This window comes from Epinephelus fuscoguttatus, linkage group LG24 (genome assembly GCF_011397635.1).
Source record: "Epinephelus fuscoguttatus linkage group LG24, E.fuscoguttatus.final_Chr_v1".
Lineage (NCBI taxonomy): Eukaryota > Metazoa > Chordata > Actinopteri > Perciformes > Serranidae > Epinephelus > Epinephelus fuscoguttatus.
The window spans coordinates 220,603-237,671 of record NC_064775.1 but is presented as its reverse complement, the minus strand read 5'-3'; the positions used below and the strand labels follow the sequence as shown (position 1 = coordinate 237,671).

The 17,069-nt window shown below is 42.4% G+C and overlaps 1 protein-coding gene across 1 annotated transcript; it reads right to left on the bottom strand.

Annotated features, from left to right (window-relative positions):
• Positions 1 to 59: 59 nt before the first annotated feature.
• f10 (coagulation factor X) lies at positions 60 to 17,046 on the bottom strand. Its single transcript, XM_049570799.1, has 17 exons — positions 16,941 to 17,046; positions 16,617 to 16,780; positions 15,729 to 15,753; positions 15,295 to 15,408; positions 12,565 to 12,702; positions 12,122 to 12,237; positions 10,492 to 10,612; positions 9,375 to 10,005; positions 7,780 to 8,111; positions 5,659 to 5,819; positions 3,854 to 3,878; positions 3,393 to 3,506; positions 2,979 to 3,110; positions 2,483 to 2,772; positions 2,051 to 2,168; positions 1,787 to 1,974; positions 60 to 1,001 (listed from the first exon to the last, which is right to left on the bottom strand). Exons 1-17 carry the CDS (start codon positions 17,005 to 17,007, stop codon positions 579 to 581), a joined length of 3,159 nt encoding a protein of 1,052 aa, XP_049426756.1. The 5' UTR covers positions 17,008 to 17,046; the 3' UTR covers positions 60 to 578.
• Between the last annotated feature and the right edge of the window lie 23 nt (positions 17,047 to 17,069).

Below are 17,069 nucleotides of genomic sequence, written 5' to 3'. Positions count from 1 at the left end.
GAACAATTAAATATAAAATTTCGAATATTTTAATTTCAATGACACAAAACTTCAGACTGTTGTCATGTTATTATATTTCTTTATTTTTAAAAGTTCATTCCTGACAGCGGCTGATAAACAACACAGGAAACACACACATTTGAAATGTTTTAACAAGACTGAACGCTAACGTATGCTAACGTGTTAGCAATGACTGCTTTACAAGCTGATTACAGATCTGCTGCCTCATTAAAGCCTTGTTAACTCAAATATCAAGGGACCGAGAACAGAACCCTGAGGAACCCCTACAGTTATAAAGGACCCTGTCAGTGATCATGGTTCTCTGCTGTTTGTTAACGTGTTAGCCACTAGAAGCTAATCATAGGTTGAGCATTGTTATTGCCAGGATGTTGTGCTGCCCCCCAGTGGCCAAACATAGTAATGACTGCAGTTTTAAGACTGTTGGTTTTTTAAATGTTGTCAGATGATAAAAGTTGTTCAGAGTTTGTGACGTGGAAACATCAATGATTACGAGACACACAAAGTGTGGCTGATCTCTGCTTGATGGTCTCAACCAATGAAAACCAGCGGGCAGCGTCTTACAGAACCAGCCTTTGGATGGCTCCACGGCGCCTCCTTGCCGTGCCGCCGCCCTGCTCTTTGGGCACCAGTTTTTCAATGCCTTCGTTGATCCAGCGGATGTACTTGGACACCTGAGTGTAGATGCCATATTTGCCTTTGCGTGCGCAGCCTTCACCCCAGCTCACAATGCCGGTGATGAAGTAGGTGTTGCCGTAGCTTGTGACATGCGGCCCACCGCTGTCACCTTGGCAGGCATCCTTGGCTATTGTGTCGTAGCCTGCGCAGAACATGCGGGAGGAGATTCGCAGCTGGGTGGATTCGATGCAGGTGTGTCGATCCACATAGGGTAGGGCAAGGCGCTGCAGGATCTGGGATGGCTGCCGCCCCTCGCCGACACGGCCGAAACCGCTTACGATGCCCACCGACTGCCGCATCAGCACCTGCGCAGGAAGAAGGAGATGCGCGTTAGAATACTATCAGAGTTACTCTCATGTTGGTACAGGATGTGTGAGCTGCTGGTTAGCTTAGCATTAAAACAGCTAGCTTAGCTTAGTGTTAAAACAGGAAACAGCTATCTTAGCTAAGCATAAAGACAGGAAACAGGTGGAAACAGCTAGTTTAGCTTAGCATAAAAACTAGAAACAGAGGGAAACAGCTAGTTTAGCTTAGTATAAAGACTGGAAACGGGAGCAGCTAGCTTAGATTTGCATAAAGACTGGAGGAAACAGCTAGTTTAGCTTAGCTTAAAGACTTGAAATAGGGTAGTAGCTATCTGACCTTAGCATACAGACTGGAAACAGGTAGAAACAGCTAGTTTAGCTTAGCATAAAGACTGGAAACGGGAGCAGCTAGCTTAGATTTGCATATAGACTGTAAACAGCTAGTTTAGCTTAGCTTAAAGACTTGAAACAGGGTAATAGCTATCTGAGCTTAGCATTAAGACTGTAAACAGGTAGAAACAGCTAGTTTAGCTTAGCATAAAGACTGGAAAAAGCTAGCCAAAATGAACTCGTTATCTGGTTGTTTAATTTGTACAGAAATCAAATGTCTAAACAACAGTTAGCTGTTTCAGCGTTCAGGAATTACGTGTCGGACTACCTCTCGGCACGGACCAGTAACTTCCTGACAGCTACACTGGTTGCCTGGCAACAAGAAATAGTCAGGTACGTGATCACTGAGTAAAACAGCAAGTTGTTTATTGTGAACAGAGCAACCAAAGGTTCACCTTCTCAGCGAAGTCGGCCTCTGGGATGCAGGCGGGCAGGATGTATCTGGTGAAGGTGATGGGTGTGACCAGTTTGATGAGGGCGATATCGTTGTGGTAGGTGTCTGGTCTGTACTTGTTGTGGGTGATGATGGTCTCCACCTGGTGCGTGGCTTCATTCCCATGCTCCACCGCCACGTCAAACTCACCTGAGGACACACACAGTGTTTCAGACACTCAAGCTCTGTACGTCAACACCTGAACGCATTGGTTCGTCAGACCTACCCAGCTTGACATAGATGTAGCGTGACTGGTTCATGCAGTGGGCGGCGGTCAGAATAATATACTCGTTGAGGATGGTTCCTCCGCAGAACCCTCGGTCCTCCTCGTTCAGGAGGAGAGCCTGTGAGAACCGGGGGGAAATAGAAGGGTTAACAATACACAACATCTGCAGGTATGGACCCATGTCAAATATGGACTCCTAAGGGTCCATCTGGAGACATTAATGGGCTGATATGGACATTCAGATGTCCGTGTAGAGACATTAATGGACACCTGGACAATAATGGACTGCCAGGTGTCCACACTCCCTGGTGTGTCCTCTGCTATGGGCGTCTTTTCCTCTATGTTGTTCCTTATTCTCTTATTTAAGGACATTATCATCATCATCAACATCAGTAGTTTTTCTTTTGATTCTAAAAGAGAAGGTGTTTCTACCTGCCATGGACATTGTCCCGGTGGACAGTCCTCTCCGTTGACAATGCGGGTCGTACCCATGTTCTCAGACAAGATCTCCTCTTCAAAGATCGCAAACTCTGGAAGGACCCTATTGTTGCTTGTGTTCCCAGGAAGTGAGGACGTGTTGGACATGGACTGGTGCTGGGTGGAGTTGGTGCTGAGGTCCGTCAGGTTGGACCCGGTGGCGTCCTCCTTTGTGGTGTTCTGGCGGTCATACCTGAAAACAGTCCGTGTCTTTCCGCTGATGATGGCACCACATTTGAAGGGTTCTGTAAGAGATGACGTGAAGTTGAGATCAGACAGGAAGTAGAACGTAGAGCCTGATAATTCTATCTGTCCTGACGGCAGTGCAACAGCATGTTTGAGAAACCTTTAGGACTCGTCACCACGTAACGAGGCCTCAGCACTCTTTATCTCTCCAACCAGAAACATTGAGATTAACTGATATAACAAGACCACGTGGAGTCTGCTTCACCATTGGAGTCACAGGATTTGTAATCTGGTCCCAGGAAGTATCCGTTGGCGCAGGAGCACTCAACGTTTCCTCGCACCACGTTGCAGAAGTGTTGGCAGCCTCCATTTTTATTCTCACAGAGCTCAGGAATAACTGCAAAGACAAAGGAAACACAGTCACATCCAGGGCCGGAGTTCGGACCACACACCAGGTACCACCTATACCCTGCTGTTAGACGACCCAGCTGAACAGGTTCATGATGATGTGTTGACATTAACACAACAACCTGACAGGAACAAAGGGTTCATTCAAGAGAAACAGGAAATGGAGACGTGATCCAGGAGGATTCCATGTTTCTGTGATGGGTAAGGATCTGGTTTAAAGACGTGGGGTCAAGGTTGAGCCCCACCCTCCAGAGGGACTGTGGTTCTGTACCAATTTCGCAGTTGAAGCCCTGGTACCCGGGCTGGCAGTAACAGGTGTAGCTGCCGATCCCATCTTTGCAGAGTCCTTGATGAGCGCAGGGCATGGAATCGCATGCGTCGCCATCTGCAGGGACAAACAGAGCAGACCGAGGTCAGATGACAAGAACTCTCAATTGTTGACAAAGTCTGACACATAGATTTGAACGTCAGAGCCGTAGACCAGTCAATAGGAGGCAGCGTTTCAGTTCCCGCTTTCATTGGTAATATTTGGACTTTATGAAGCTCAGTTCAGGGTTCAGTTACTTCCTGTAATTTAATTTCTTGTAGGTACATTTCCTGCTTTGGTTCCAGCACCTGATATCACCCCTGACACCTGAATCACCATGTAGCACATCCTCACTGTACGAACTGTCAGGGTTTCTAAATTAGCCCTTTGGTTCAGTAACTGACGAAACTGAATGAACATCTTACCAACGTATTTGGCCCAAAATTCATTCTGCAACAGAAGAAAAAAAAAATCACAGTCAATTCAGAAGAATGTAAAATCACATAAGCTGGTCTCAGAACAGAAAAGTTCATGTGGGTTTAAGCCTCAGCGACTGTGACAGCCACGGCCCAGACATAAATTTGGCACAAACATCATTGAGTAAACGATGAACCGACAAGGCTGTGGTAGTCAAAGGTCAAGGTTATTCTTACATCGTCTATCTCATCCCTCTTGGCCTTGAAGGAATTCCCTCAGATTTGGCACAAATGTCTAGTTGGACTCAACGATAAACTTATTAGAATTTGGTGGTCAAAGGTAAAGGTCACTGTGATCTTGCTTCCATCTCATTCTGTGCCAGTATCATTAGTTGTTGGTGGCATCATGTTTTCGGGATATCTTTCTGTCTCATTCATGTGAACAATATATCTCAAGAAGGCCTTAAAGGGAACTCTTCAAACTTGGCACAAACGTCCCCTTGGACTGAAGAATGAACTGATTAGACTTTGGTGGTCATAGGTCAAGGTCCCTGTGAACTTGTGTCTATCTCATTTATGTGGATGTGATGTGACCCTCTTGAGGGTCGCGGGGGGCTGGAGCCTATCCCAGCTGACACTGGGTGAGAGGCAGGGTTCACCCTGGACAGGTCGCCAGACTATCACAGGACTGACACATAGAGACAGACAACCATTCACACTCACATTCACACCTACGGACAATTTAGAGTTACCAATTAACCTAGTCCCCAATCTGCATGTCTTTGGACTGTGGGAGGAAGCCGGAGTGCCCGGAGAGAGCCCACACTGACACGGGGAGAGCATGCAAACTCCCCACAGAAGGGCTCCCATGCCCGGGTTCGAACCGGCAACCCTCTTGCTGTGAGAGTGCTAACCACCACACCACCGTGCCGCCCCTGATGGACATTCATTCTTGTGATATCTCAAGAACACCTTAAGGAAACTTTTTCAAATTTGGCACAGATGTCCACTTGGACTGAAGACTAAATTGATTAAAATTTGGCTGTCAAAGGTCAGTGTGACTTTACGTCTGTCTGATTCATGTAAATGTGATATCTTAAGAACTCCTTGAAGGAATTTACTAAAATTTGGCCCAAACATCGGCTTGGAATTAATGATGAACTGATTAAATTTTGATGGTCAAAGGTCACTGTGACCTGGTCCATCTTTCTAATTTTTGTGAATGTGGAAGTAAGAATAGTTTAGGGGAACGTCCTCAAATTTGGCACAAATGTCATCTTTGACTCGTGGATGAATTGATTACAATTTGGCTGTCAAAGGTCGAGGTCACTGTGACCTTGTGTCTCTCATTCATGTGACAGTGATATCTAAAGAAGGCCTTGAGGGAGTTTTTGCAAATTTGGCACAAACATCCACTTGGACTCATGACTGAACTGATTAGAATTTTGTGGTCATTGTGACCTTGCATCTGTCTCATTGATGTGAATGTAATATCACCTTGAAGGAATTCCCTCAAATTTGGCACAAATGTCATCTTGAACTCGATGTTGACTAGAATTTGGTGGTCAAAGGTCATTGTGACCTGGTCCATCTCATTTCTGTGAATGTGGAACTAAAAACAGTTTGAAGGAATGTCCTCAGATTTGGCACAAATGTCATCTTTGATACATGGATGAGCTGATTACAATTTGGCTGTGTGTTAAGATGGCTTAAGCTAAGCTAAGCTAACAAACAATTCCCTAAAGTCTGGGTGTTGGTTTAGGACTTGTGGCGGTGTGTGGTGCGACGGTGGTGTTTTAGTCGATGGTTAGTACAGTTTTGTCTTTGTCCTCGAAGATCTCTTGCGCCTCCTCCCAGTCACAGCGCTCCTCCACGCACTCCCGCTCCATGTTGCCTTGTTTCAGCTCCTCCAAGAAGCTATTGGCTCGTCTTCTGCGGGTCAGAACCTGATTGGCCGCCTCGTTGTCCAAAAAGACTGAAAGACAAAGTGTTAAGTCGTCATTAAGGTCTGATCAGATGTTTGATGTTCGCCACCACCACGACTCATTGATGATCCTCAGAGGATGAATCCTAATAGAACTGATCATCCTCTGATTTTTATCTGTTGTTGATTTTTTTTACTTCAGATTTCTCAAGAGTTACCTGATGAATTGGCGAAAAAGATGTAGGAATTCATGTTCCTCAGACGATGAATCCTACTGACTGTCCTCTGGTGCCACCATGACGTCGAAAATACTTTAAGTGAAACATTTCAGGAACTATTGGATGGATTGTGATGATCAGACATTCATATTCACCAGAGGATAAATTCTCGGAAAAACATGGTTTTGGTTCAGGTTGATGGTTGCCTGAAGATGTATCCTGATGATTTTCTGCTTTAACTTTGGGTTCTTTAGGATTCACCCTCTGGGGAACATGAATTCATACACCTTTTGTGCCAGTATTCACAAAGTAAATCTTGAGATATTTGAAGTAAAAACTTTGAGAACTGGTGGCGCTAAATGAAAAGTTGGAGGATAACAAATTTCTTTAGGATCCATCTTCTGGGGAACATGAACATCTGAACCAAATTTCATAACATTCCCCCAATGAATAAATCAAGATTCACTTGATGAATTGGCAAAAATCATAAAGAAATTCATGTTCCCCAGAGGAAATATACATGGTTCCCTGAAGATGTATCCTGATGATTTTCTCCTTTAACTTTTGGGTAGATTGTCATGACGTGTAGTTCAGACATTCATGTTCTTCAGAGGATGAATCAGTTAAAAAATAAATGGTTATCACACCTTGTCATCGAGTGTCAAAGTTTTTACCTGAAATATCTCAACATTTACTCAATGAATTGGCCGAAAAAGGTTCTGAAGTTCATGTTCCCCAGAGGATGGATCATAAAGACATTAATGATCCTTAGACTGTTTCCTCTAACACCACCATTGGCAAAAATTGTACGGAAATTTATGTTCCCCAGAGGAATAATACCATAACTGCTTGAATGATTGGGTTCAGATTTTTGGTTCCCTGAAAATGTATTGTAATGACCTCAAGTGCTCTCATGAGGATAACATTTAAAGTTTTGACTGAAATGTTTTGACAGTTAGAATATTTGACGCCAGATGAAAGTTGAATTCTTTAGGATTCATCCTCTGGGGAACGTGAATGTCTGAACCAGGAGCCAAAGGAGAAAATCATCAGGATACATCTTCAGGGAACCATGAACCAAATCAGTCTAGAAGTAAGGATATATTTCCTCTGGGAACATGAATGATTTTTGCCAATTCATCAAGTGAAGCTGAATTTATTTATCGGGTGAATGTGGTGAAATTTGGTTCAGATATTCATGTTCCCCAGAGAAAATATATATATAGTATATAACTGTTTGAATGATTTGGTTCATGGTTCCCTAAAGATGTACCCTAATGATTTTCTCCTTTAGTACCATCGTTACGTTAACATGTAAAGTATAACGTTAAATGTTTTGACAGCTGTTGTCGGACAGATTATGATGAACTCTGGTTCATAATCCTCAGAGGATGAACCTTACTGACTTTGATCAGGTTGTGTTTGAACGTGTCCAGATAATCTCCTAAATCTGGTCGTAGCTCCCGAAACCTCTGAAAATGTATTGTTTTTAAGTTTAAGTTTCATGACGTCACTTTGGACCAATCAGATCTCAGTGAGTGTTCTTTCTGTCTAATCAGATGTCAGTACGCTTCATGTTGCTGTTAGTCATCTAAAAAAAAATCTGAAATCTGAACAAGGTCAACACACAAACTGGCGGGGTCAAATGTCACCTGTCAGCCGCCAATCAACAACCCCCTAAACACAGCCACCATCACAACACACAGTCAACATGATGAGACTCTCCCCCAACGTCATGACTCTGTTGATCCTTTGCTCCCTGTACATTTAAGTTTAGATCGTAGACAACATACCTACGTGAGCGGCGGTGGCGGCCAGGTGCAGCAGCAGGAGGCCGAGGGACAGGCGGTGAAACCAAAACATGGCCTGGGGTGGACGGCGAGCTTGAATTATTCTGTGATGAGATGAAGGAACACAGTCTGAATGTGGACAGAGGGACAGAGGGACGGAGGGACGGAGGGGGAGGGGCCACAAGGAGGACAGTGACCTGAGGGAGGAGGAGGGACGGAGGGCGAGGGGCCACAGGGAGGACAGTGACCTGAGCAAGGAGGAGGGGCAGGAGGAAGAGGAGAAGGGGGAGGGGCAGGAGGCAGGGCAGGAGAAGGGAGAGCTTAAACATATTCTGCTTCACTGATAGAAAGACAACTACAACTCCCAGAGTGCATCGCTGCAACAGACAGACTGAAGATACTTAAGTAAAACTACAAATACCACAGAGCCTAACCACATGTCCATGCAAACCACATGACTCCGTAAACTAGTGTGTGAATATCTAAAATCAGTCTTTGAAAAGTCCACATGTCCCCATAAACCACATGTCCCAGTAAACTACATGTCCCCATAAACCATGTGTCTCTGTAAGCTGCATGTCCTCATGAACCACATGTCCCAGTAAACCGCATGTCCCCATAAACTACATGCCCCCATAAACCATGTGTCTCTGTAAGCTGCATGTCCTCATGAACCACATGTCCCAGTAAACCGCATGTCCCCATAAACTACATGCCCCCATAAACCATGTGTCCCTGTAAGCCACATGTCCTCATGAACCACATGTCCTTGTAAACCACATGCCCCATAAATTACATGTCCCTGTAAACCACCCACACCTCCCTCCATCTCACTGTACCCGCTGCCCGCCTTAGCTCTATGGGGAGCAGAGCTTTCAGCCGCTCTGCTCCCCAACTCTGGAACTCACTGCCACCTGACCTTCGTAACTCTGCCACCCTGCCCATCTTCAAATCTAAACTCAAAACTCATCTGTTCAGACTTGCTTACTCTCTCTAAACTGCTTCACACGGTCCCCCCTCCCTTTTATTGTTTGTTGTCTTTTTATCTTGTATTTTTATCTTGGTTTTTATATTTTCTGTACAGTGACCTTGGGTGTCCTGAAAGGCGCTTTCAAATAAAATGTATTATTATTATTATTATTACATGTCCCATAAATTACATGTCCCTATAAACCACATGTCCCATAAATTACTTTGCCTTGTCATGATAACGTATGTTTTTCATGTGTTCCTCTTGAGACAGTTTTAATATTTTTTAGTATTTTAAGTAGATGATGGAACTGTTTAACAAAACAAAAACATTGTGTTTTGTATTATTGTGCAAAACAATGTATTATTTTGTATATTAGCACCTTTGGTAAAATATACCTTGTGAGTAATGTGGGTTTATTTTTTTTATTAATGTTGTTGTGCAACTTAAATTTTTTTCTTTGAATGTTAAAAATGTAGATGTTGACTCCAAAGAACACGCTGTAAAAAATGTAATGTATGAACAGAGTTTATTCTGTGTGAAGTTGAATTCAGCATGTCGACATCACGGATTAATGATTTTAGGGGAAATAAAACTTTTGATGATTTGAAGAATTAAATCAAATTTTTAAACCAGTTTCTGTTCCAGCATCTCCAAAGCTTTCTCCATCGTCATCATCGTGGGCGGGTCTTTCATGATGCCCTCCACCCAGTCCACAAAGTTGGCCATGTTGGTATACACCCCATAATACCCCGGGTGTGAACAACCCCGGCCCCAACCGACCACGCCCATCAGGAAGTGTGTGGAGCCGTAGGGTGTGACCAGCGGGCTCCCGTCATCGCCGCGGCAGCTCTCCTGACGACCTTCCAGGTATCCGGCACACAGCATGTTGTCAGTGAAGTTGAACTGGGCTCTCTGGGAGCACTGGGAGTTCTGGACGATGGGGACGGACATCCTACGGAGGACAGGGGAGACCGGGACAGTGGGAGTCGCCCCGGAGATGTCAGCGTTGCCCCCGCTGGTCCTCTTGCCCCAGCCTGACACGGTGTGGTAGCGGACTGGGAGGAGCTCCTGCTGAGCGAAGTCTCTGGTGGGCAGGCAGACAGGGATGGCGTGGCGGTTCAGAGTGATGGGACGACTCAGCTGCAACAAGGCGACATCACTGTCACCCGTTGCCGGTACATAGCCGTCATGGGAGATCGCCATGGAAACAGGTATGATCTGCTCGGTGCCTTCTTCCACGTCCAAATTGTGTTCCCCTGGAAACAAGGGGAAAAAAACATCAAATGCGACAAAGTACAAATGTCAACTTTACTGAGCAACTTCAGAAAACAACTTTACGGAACGATTTTCAAAGTTGTGTCATCAATGTGCCACAGAAACTGAAAAAGACACCGTTAAATAAGACATTACAAATGTGACATTTATGAGAAAAAAAAACAATTTAACTTTAACGAATTAATAAACAACTTTTTTACAACAACTTTACTGAATAACTTTTTAAAACACCTTTACAGATTAAACAACTATACTTTTTTAGGGAAAATCTTTAACAAAATATTTTTTAAAAAAAACTTTACAGAAACATTTTTACAAATCATTGAAATAATGAAATAACTTTTCCAAAATGTCAAGAAACAACTTTACAGAACAACTTTTAAATAAAGTTAATTGAACAACATTAGCGTGCTAATGTGACAGTGATTTATAGACGTGCAGGTGAACTGAACAGGAAGAGGAGTTACCTGCCACCACAGTGAGGCTTTGAGGGTTGTTGCCATGGATACAGTGGGCGGCACTGACGACCCAGTTTGGACTGATCAGAGCTCCTCCACAGTGACTGTTTCCTTTTAACCGAACCAGAACCTGACAGACAGATGGACAGATGGATGACATTTACCCTTCAGGTTCAGTTCAGTTCAGAGCAGAAAATCGATGTGTTCCTGCATTTCTTTGTATTTCTTTGTGGCACCACTTTCAGGCCACATTTCACCTGACTTTAAAAGGGCATATCAAACCAGCACTCCAGAGCCAAATACACCACAACATAACTTAAGAAATTAAAATCTAGGACATACTGCTGTTCTGACCTCGATACAGATCTCCGGTTATCAGGAACTTGTGGTTCAAGTTATCAAAATGGAGAAAAATCAGAAATAATTAATAATTAGTAATAATAAATATTAATTATGTAAAATAATGACTTAATTTACATTAAATAGCAGTGTGTGAGAGAGATACAAAGGGTGTGGGTGTGAAACCAAGGCTGTCTGGGCTAAAAACAAAATGGCTGACAACCAGAAACTACAAGATGGCCAAATCACAGATCAGATTCAGACCAGGGGTGGTTTTTCCTGACTGTGTGGTCAGTCAGGATAAAGTCAAAGGAGATGAAGCGAGTCTCTTCTTTGGGTGCAGCTCTGTTGAAGCCAATATGTGAGTGAGTCTATGTGAATGTGATATGTGTTGCAAAGGGTCTGGGTTAGGCCAGAGGATGTTTAGTAGCATGCAAGACTCTGCACTGTCTGTGAACAGCATTAGCAAACTAACATCACTTAGCTTTGGTGATGCCAACTAACCAATGACCTAACTGCAGCAATCACAATAACTCATATGTAACACAGACGCTGATAAAGTGCGCCGAACACAACGTTTGCAACTAACTCTCCAGCAACAAGGAGAACTAAGTTGAGTTAGCATCCCAACGTCTAACTCTGCAAGGAGCCTGATCGACCAGCTTCCTCAGATCTGCTCCTTTGGAACGAGGACACAGCAAAGACTGAATCTGGACCCACAACTCTTTCCAGCCTTCAACTGCCTGCTAACAAAAGCAACACTCCTCAGCATCTTTTTTCCCCTCCATCCATTCATGGACTGGTAACGTAACAACTGGACATAACAAGCTAGTGCAGCAGTATGAGCTGAGCAGAACAGTTAGCCTTTATGAGTGTCTGCGTGACATGTGTTGATGTGATGTTTTCACAGAGTTATTATTGTGATTTGTTTGTTTTTATTGATTGTTGCAGTTAGGTTATTGGTTAGTTGGCTTCACCAAAGCTAAGTGATGTTAGCATGCAACTAAACATCCTTTGTACTAACCCAGGCACCTTTTGCAACATATATCACATACACATAGACTCAAATTGGCTTTCAGAATAGCTACACCCAAAGAGGAGACTCAAAGTTCCTGCTTCTTGTAAATTAAGTCTAAGTATTTAACAAAATTATTAATTATTATTAATAATTATTAATTATTATCAAAATATCTATTATTCCTGGTAGCCATTTTGATCCTTCAACTGGAGATGAAGTCAGGTCCCAACACTGATGACCCTGTGATGTTTCCTGTAGCGTCCCCTTCAGGACTCAGGTTACCTGCCATGGACAGTCTCCTTTGGGACAGTGGTTGGACCCCACCAGTCTGGTCTGATCCACCACAGTCTGGTTCAGGCCTGTTTCTTGTGGAGGCAGCTGACCACACGGATACTCCACTGCAACACACACATACAACCATCACAGTACTCACTGCAGAGTACCAGCGAGTATTTCAGTAAAAAAGTACCTAAAGTACTTCTCTCTGAGATGTAATGGAGGATAAAGTAACAGATTATTATTCATGTGTAACCAGAGGATTAAAAATGTGTCCACCAGGGGGCAGATCAGAGCCGACACCTAAATATTTTCTTTAACAAATCTCAGTTTGTTTGGATCAATGTTAAGATCAGAATCAGCTGTTTGACAGTACATTAATAATCCATAAATCATTAAAGTCAGTTTCTAAGCACAAAGAGGAAGTAGTATTCAGGTGGTATTTGTACCCTGAGCAACACACTGCCGCCCGTCTTCTCCCAGTTTGTATCCGTCAGCGCAGAAACATTTCCGTCTTTGTCCTGAGCTGTCACAGAAATGTTGACAGTGTCCGTTCTGGTAGAGACACTTCAGGATGTCTTCTATCACTACAGGAAGATATGGGTTAACACACTTGGATTTATATATATATAATGTTAGATAACAAACACACTTCAGTATGTAAAACTCCAGTAAGCAGCCCACACTATTATTAGCTTAAATCCCTTTTACTGGTCAAAATGTGGAGGTCAGTAAAAGAGGTGGGACCTTTAGTTAAAGTTTTACAGCTGTGTGTAGTACATCTGTCTTGTACTTGTTATTGTTTTTACTTGATTCATATGTATGTGTGTATATATATATATATATATATATATATACAGTACAGGCCAAAAGTTTGGACACACCTTCTCATTCAATGCGTTTTCTTTATTTTCATGACTATTTACATTGTAGATTCTCACTGAAGGCATCAAAACTATGAATGAACACATGTGGAGTTATGTACTTAACAAAAAAAGGTGAAATAACTGATGTTTTATATTCTAGTTTCTTCAAAATAGCCATCCTTTGCTCTGATTACTGCTTTGCACACTCTTGGCATTCTCTCCATGAGCTTCAAGAGGTAGTCACCTGAAATGGTTTTCCAACAGTCTTGAAGGAGTTCCCAGAGGTGTTTAGCACTTGTTGGCCCCTTTGCCTTCACTCTGCGGTCCAGCCCACCCCAAACCATCTCGATTGGGTTCAGGTCCGGTGACTGTGGAGGCCAGGTCGTCTGCCGCAGCACTCCATCACTCTCCTTCTTGGTCAAATAGCCCTTACACAGCCTGGAGGTGTGTTTGGGGTCATTGTCCTGTTGAAAAATAAATGATCGTCCAACTAAACGCAAACCGGATGGGATGGCATATCGCTGCAGGATGCTGTGGCAGCCATGCTGGTTCAGTGTGCCTTCAATTTTGAATAAATCCCCAACAGTGTCACCAGCAAAACACCCCCACACCATCACACCTCCTCCTCCATGCTTCACAGTGGGAACCAGGCATGTGGAATCCATCCGTTCACCTTTTCTGTCTCACAAAGACACGGCGGTTGGAACCAAAGATCTCAAATTTGGACTCATCAGACCAAAGCACAGATTTCCACTGGTCTAATGTCCATTCCTTGTGTTTCTTGGCCCAAACAAATCTCTTCTGCTTGTTGCCTCTCCTTAGCAGTGGTTTCCTAGCAGCTATTTGACCATGAAGGCCTGATAGTCTCCTCTTAACAGTTGTTCTAGAGATGGGTCTGCTGCTAGAACTCTGTGTGGCATTCATCTGGTCTCTGATCTGAGCTGCTGTTAACTTGCGATTTCTGAGGCTGGTGACTCGGATGAACTTATCCTCAGAAGCAGAGGTGACTCTTGGTCTTCCTTTCCTGGGTCGGTCCTCATGTGTGCCAGTTTCGTTGTAGCGCTTGATGGTTTTTGCGACTCCACTTGGGGACACATTTAAAGTTTTTGCAATTTTCCGGACTGACTGACCTTCGTTTCTTAAAGTAATGATGGCCACTCGTTTTTCTTTAGTTAGCTGATTGGTTCTTGCCATAATATGAATTTTAACAGTTGTCCAATAGGGCTGTCGGCTGTGTATTAACCTGACTTCTGCACAACTCAACTGATGGTCCCAACCCCATTGATAAAGCAAGAAATTCCACTAATTAACCCTGATAAGGCACACCTGTGAAGTGGAAACCATTTCAGGTGACTACCTCTTGAAGCTCATGGAGAGAATGCCAAGAGTGTGCAAAGCAGTAATCAGAGCAAAGGGTGGCTATTTTGAAGAAACTAGAATATAAAACATGTTTTCAGTTATTTCACCTTTTTTTGTTAAGTACATAACTCCATATGTGTTCATTCATAGTTTTGATGCCTTCAGTGAGAATCTACAATGTAAATAGTCATGAAAATAAAGAAAACGCATTGAATGAGAAGGTGTGTCCAAACTTTTGGCCTGTACTGTATATATATATATATATATATATATATATATATGTGTGTGTGTGTGTGTGTGTGTGTGTGTGTGTATTTTAAAAAGAAATTAGTGTCTGCTGTTGTGTCGGACACTTTAGGGAACCATTTTCTAAACCAATTTAGGGAGCAACTTTATTAAACAGCTTTACAATTTGAAGCAACAACTACAACTTTACAACTTAAGGGAACAGCTTTACTAAACAACTAAAGGGAGCAACTTTATAAAACAACTTTACAATTTGAAGCAATAATTACAACTTAACTAAAGGGAACAACTTCACTAGCAAACTAAAGGGAGCAACTTTATCAAAAAAAACTTTAGGGAACAACTTCATGAAACAAATTTGAGGAACCACTTAAAACAACTTTACAACGTCAGGGAACAGCTATATAAAACAACTTTAAGGGACCATGTGAGCAACTTGAGGGAACAACTTTACAAACAACCTAAAGGGACAATGTGATCAAATTTAGGGAACATCTTTATAAAACAACTTTACTAAAGAACAACTTTGCTTAAGAACTTTAGGGAACAACTTTACAAAACAACTTTTCAGAACAATGTTATAAAACATCAGAACAACTTTACCACTTAAGGGAACAACGTTATAAAAAATCTTAACCAAACAGCTGCATATGTGGAACCCATGTGTTGAACGACTTAAGGGAACAAATTGAAGTGATTTGTTTTTACCCGTTTGACAGTGTTGTCCTTCAAACCCTTCGGGACAGTGACATTCATAGGACGTCCCCATGTGGACACATGAGCCGTTGTTACGACACGGGTTAATCAGGCAGGGGTCGCGACCTGATAAATGAATCAATCATAAGAACAGTTTTTCTAAAGACAGAGAGACATGTTATTATTATGAATTCATATTTGATATAGATGATCTTATTATTATTGATACAAGTTAACATTTGAATTCTTGGTGAAGTGAAATCTTAAATATAGAATGGAGTCATGATTTAGTTGTGTTGTGATGTGGAGAAAAGTAAAGTTCATTAATGTCCAACACATTTGTTCCTCACTGTCATGAAGCGTTTTATCAATCCTGATGTTAGACAGTAAAAACCAGCAACAAGAGTCACCACAGATAATAAATAACAGCCCAAGATTTTACTCACGGTCGTACGTCAGCCAGAACTGCCTCTGCGAAGAAAAAAATAATAAGTCTTTGAAAACATGTAAACATCAATGTATTCCAAAAACAAAGCTAAAGCTAACACAAATGCAAACCTTAACACTAAAACAACCAAAGATGCTTTTAGAGCATCTTTGAAACAGCAATGGGAACAGCTTTACAATTTTAGGGAACAATGTTACAACTTCAAGAAACAACTAAAAAACCTAAGGGAACAACTTAACCTAACAAGTTTACAACTTTAGGGAACAACTTAACAACCTTAGGGAACAACGTTACAACTTTAGGGAACAACTTTACTTAAAAACTTTACAGCTTTAGGGAACAACTTCACCTAACAACTTTACAACTTTAGGGAACAACTTTAGCTAACAACTTTAGGGAAGAACTTTAAAACTTTTGGGAACAACTTTACAACTTTAGGGAAGAACTTTAACTAACAACTTTACAACTTTAGGGAAGAACTTTAAAACTTTTGGGAACAACGTTACAACTTTAGGGATCTTTTTTATAAAACAATTCTAAGGACCCACTTTGAAGACTGACTTTACTACAAAACTTAACAAATTTAGGAAACAACTTTTTAACTTCACTACTTTAGGGAACAACTTTACCAACAACAGCTTTTAGAGCTATCCTTATAAAACAACTTTACAATTTTAGGGAACCACTTCATGAATCTAGTCTACTTTATAAGGACTAACAATAGAAGTGACTTAAAACTGTTTTAAATGTAGTAGTAAAATAAAATTAGGATAATTAGCGATGAGACAACACAAAGGCATCTGTAAATCTGAAGTTTAAAGATGTTTTTAAAAAGTTGACATTTCGTCTATTTAAATTTCGGTAACTGAGATGGCGACTGGCTGACCGTCTGGGTGTCATCTTCAAAAACTTCTCGCGCCTCCTCATAGTCACATATCTCCTCGATACATTCCCTCTCCAGGTTTCCTTGTTTCAGCTCCTCCAGGAAGCCACTGTTGGCTCGCCGCCATCTCTGCAGCACGCCATTCGCCTCGTGCTTCTGGACAAACACTGTCAACACAAACCATCAAATGATATCATTTATCTTCAACAGAAGGTTTAAAGGTCTGACTCAATGTTTATCTGTCCTGTCCTGAGACACTGTGGGGACGTCTCTTTGTTACCACAGAAGAAGAAGGTGGAGCTGACGCAGTGTTGGATGTGAACTGACCTGCAGCAGCAGCAGCAGCAGCAGCAGTGAAGCCTGACAGCAGAATCCAGACGCTCCTCAGCAACATGTCACCACTTCACACTGACTCCACTCAACTAACACTAACACTGCTTTAAACTGAGTTAGGCC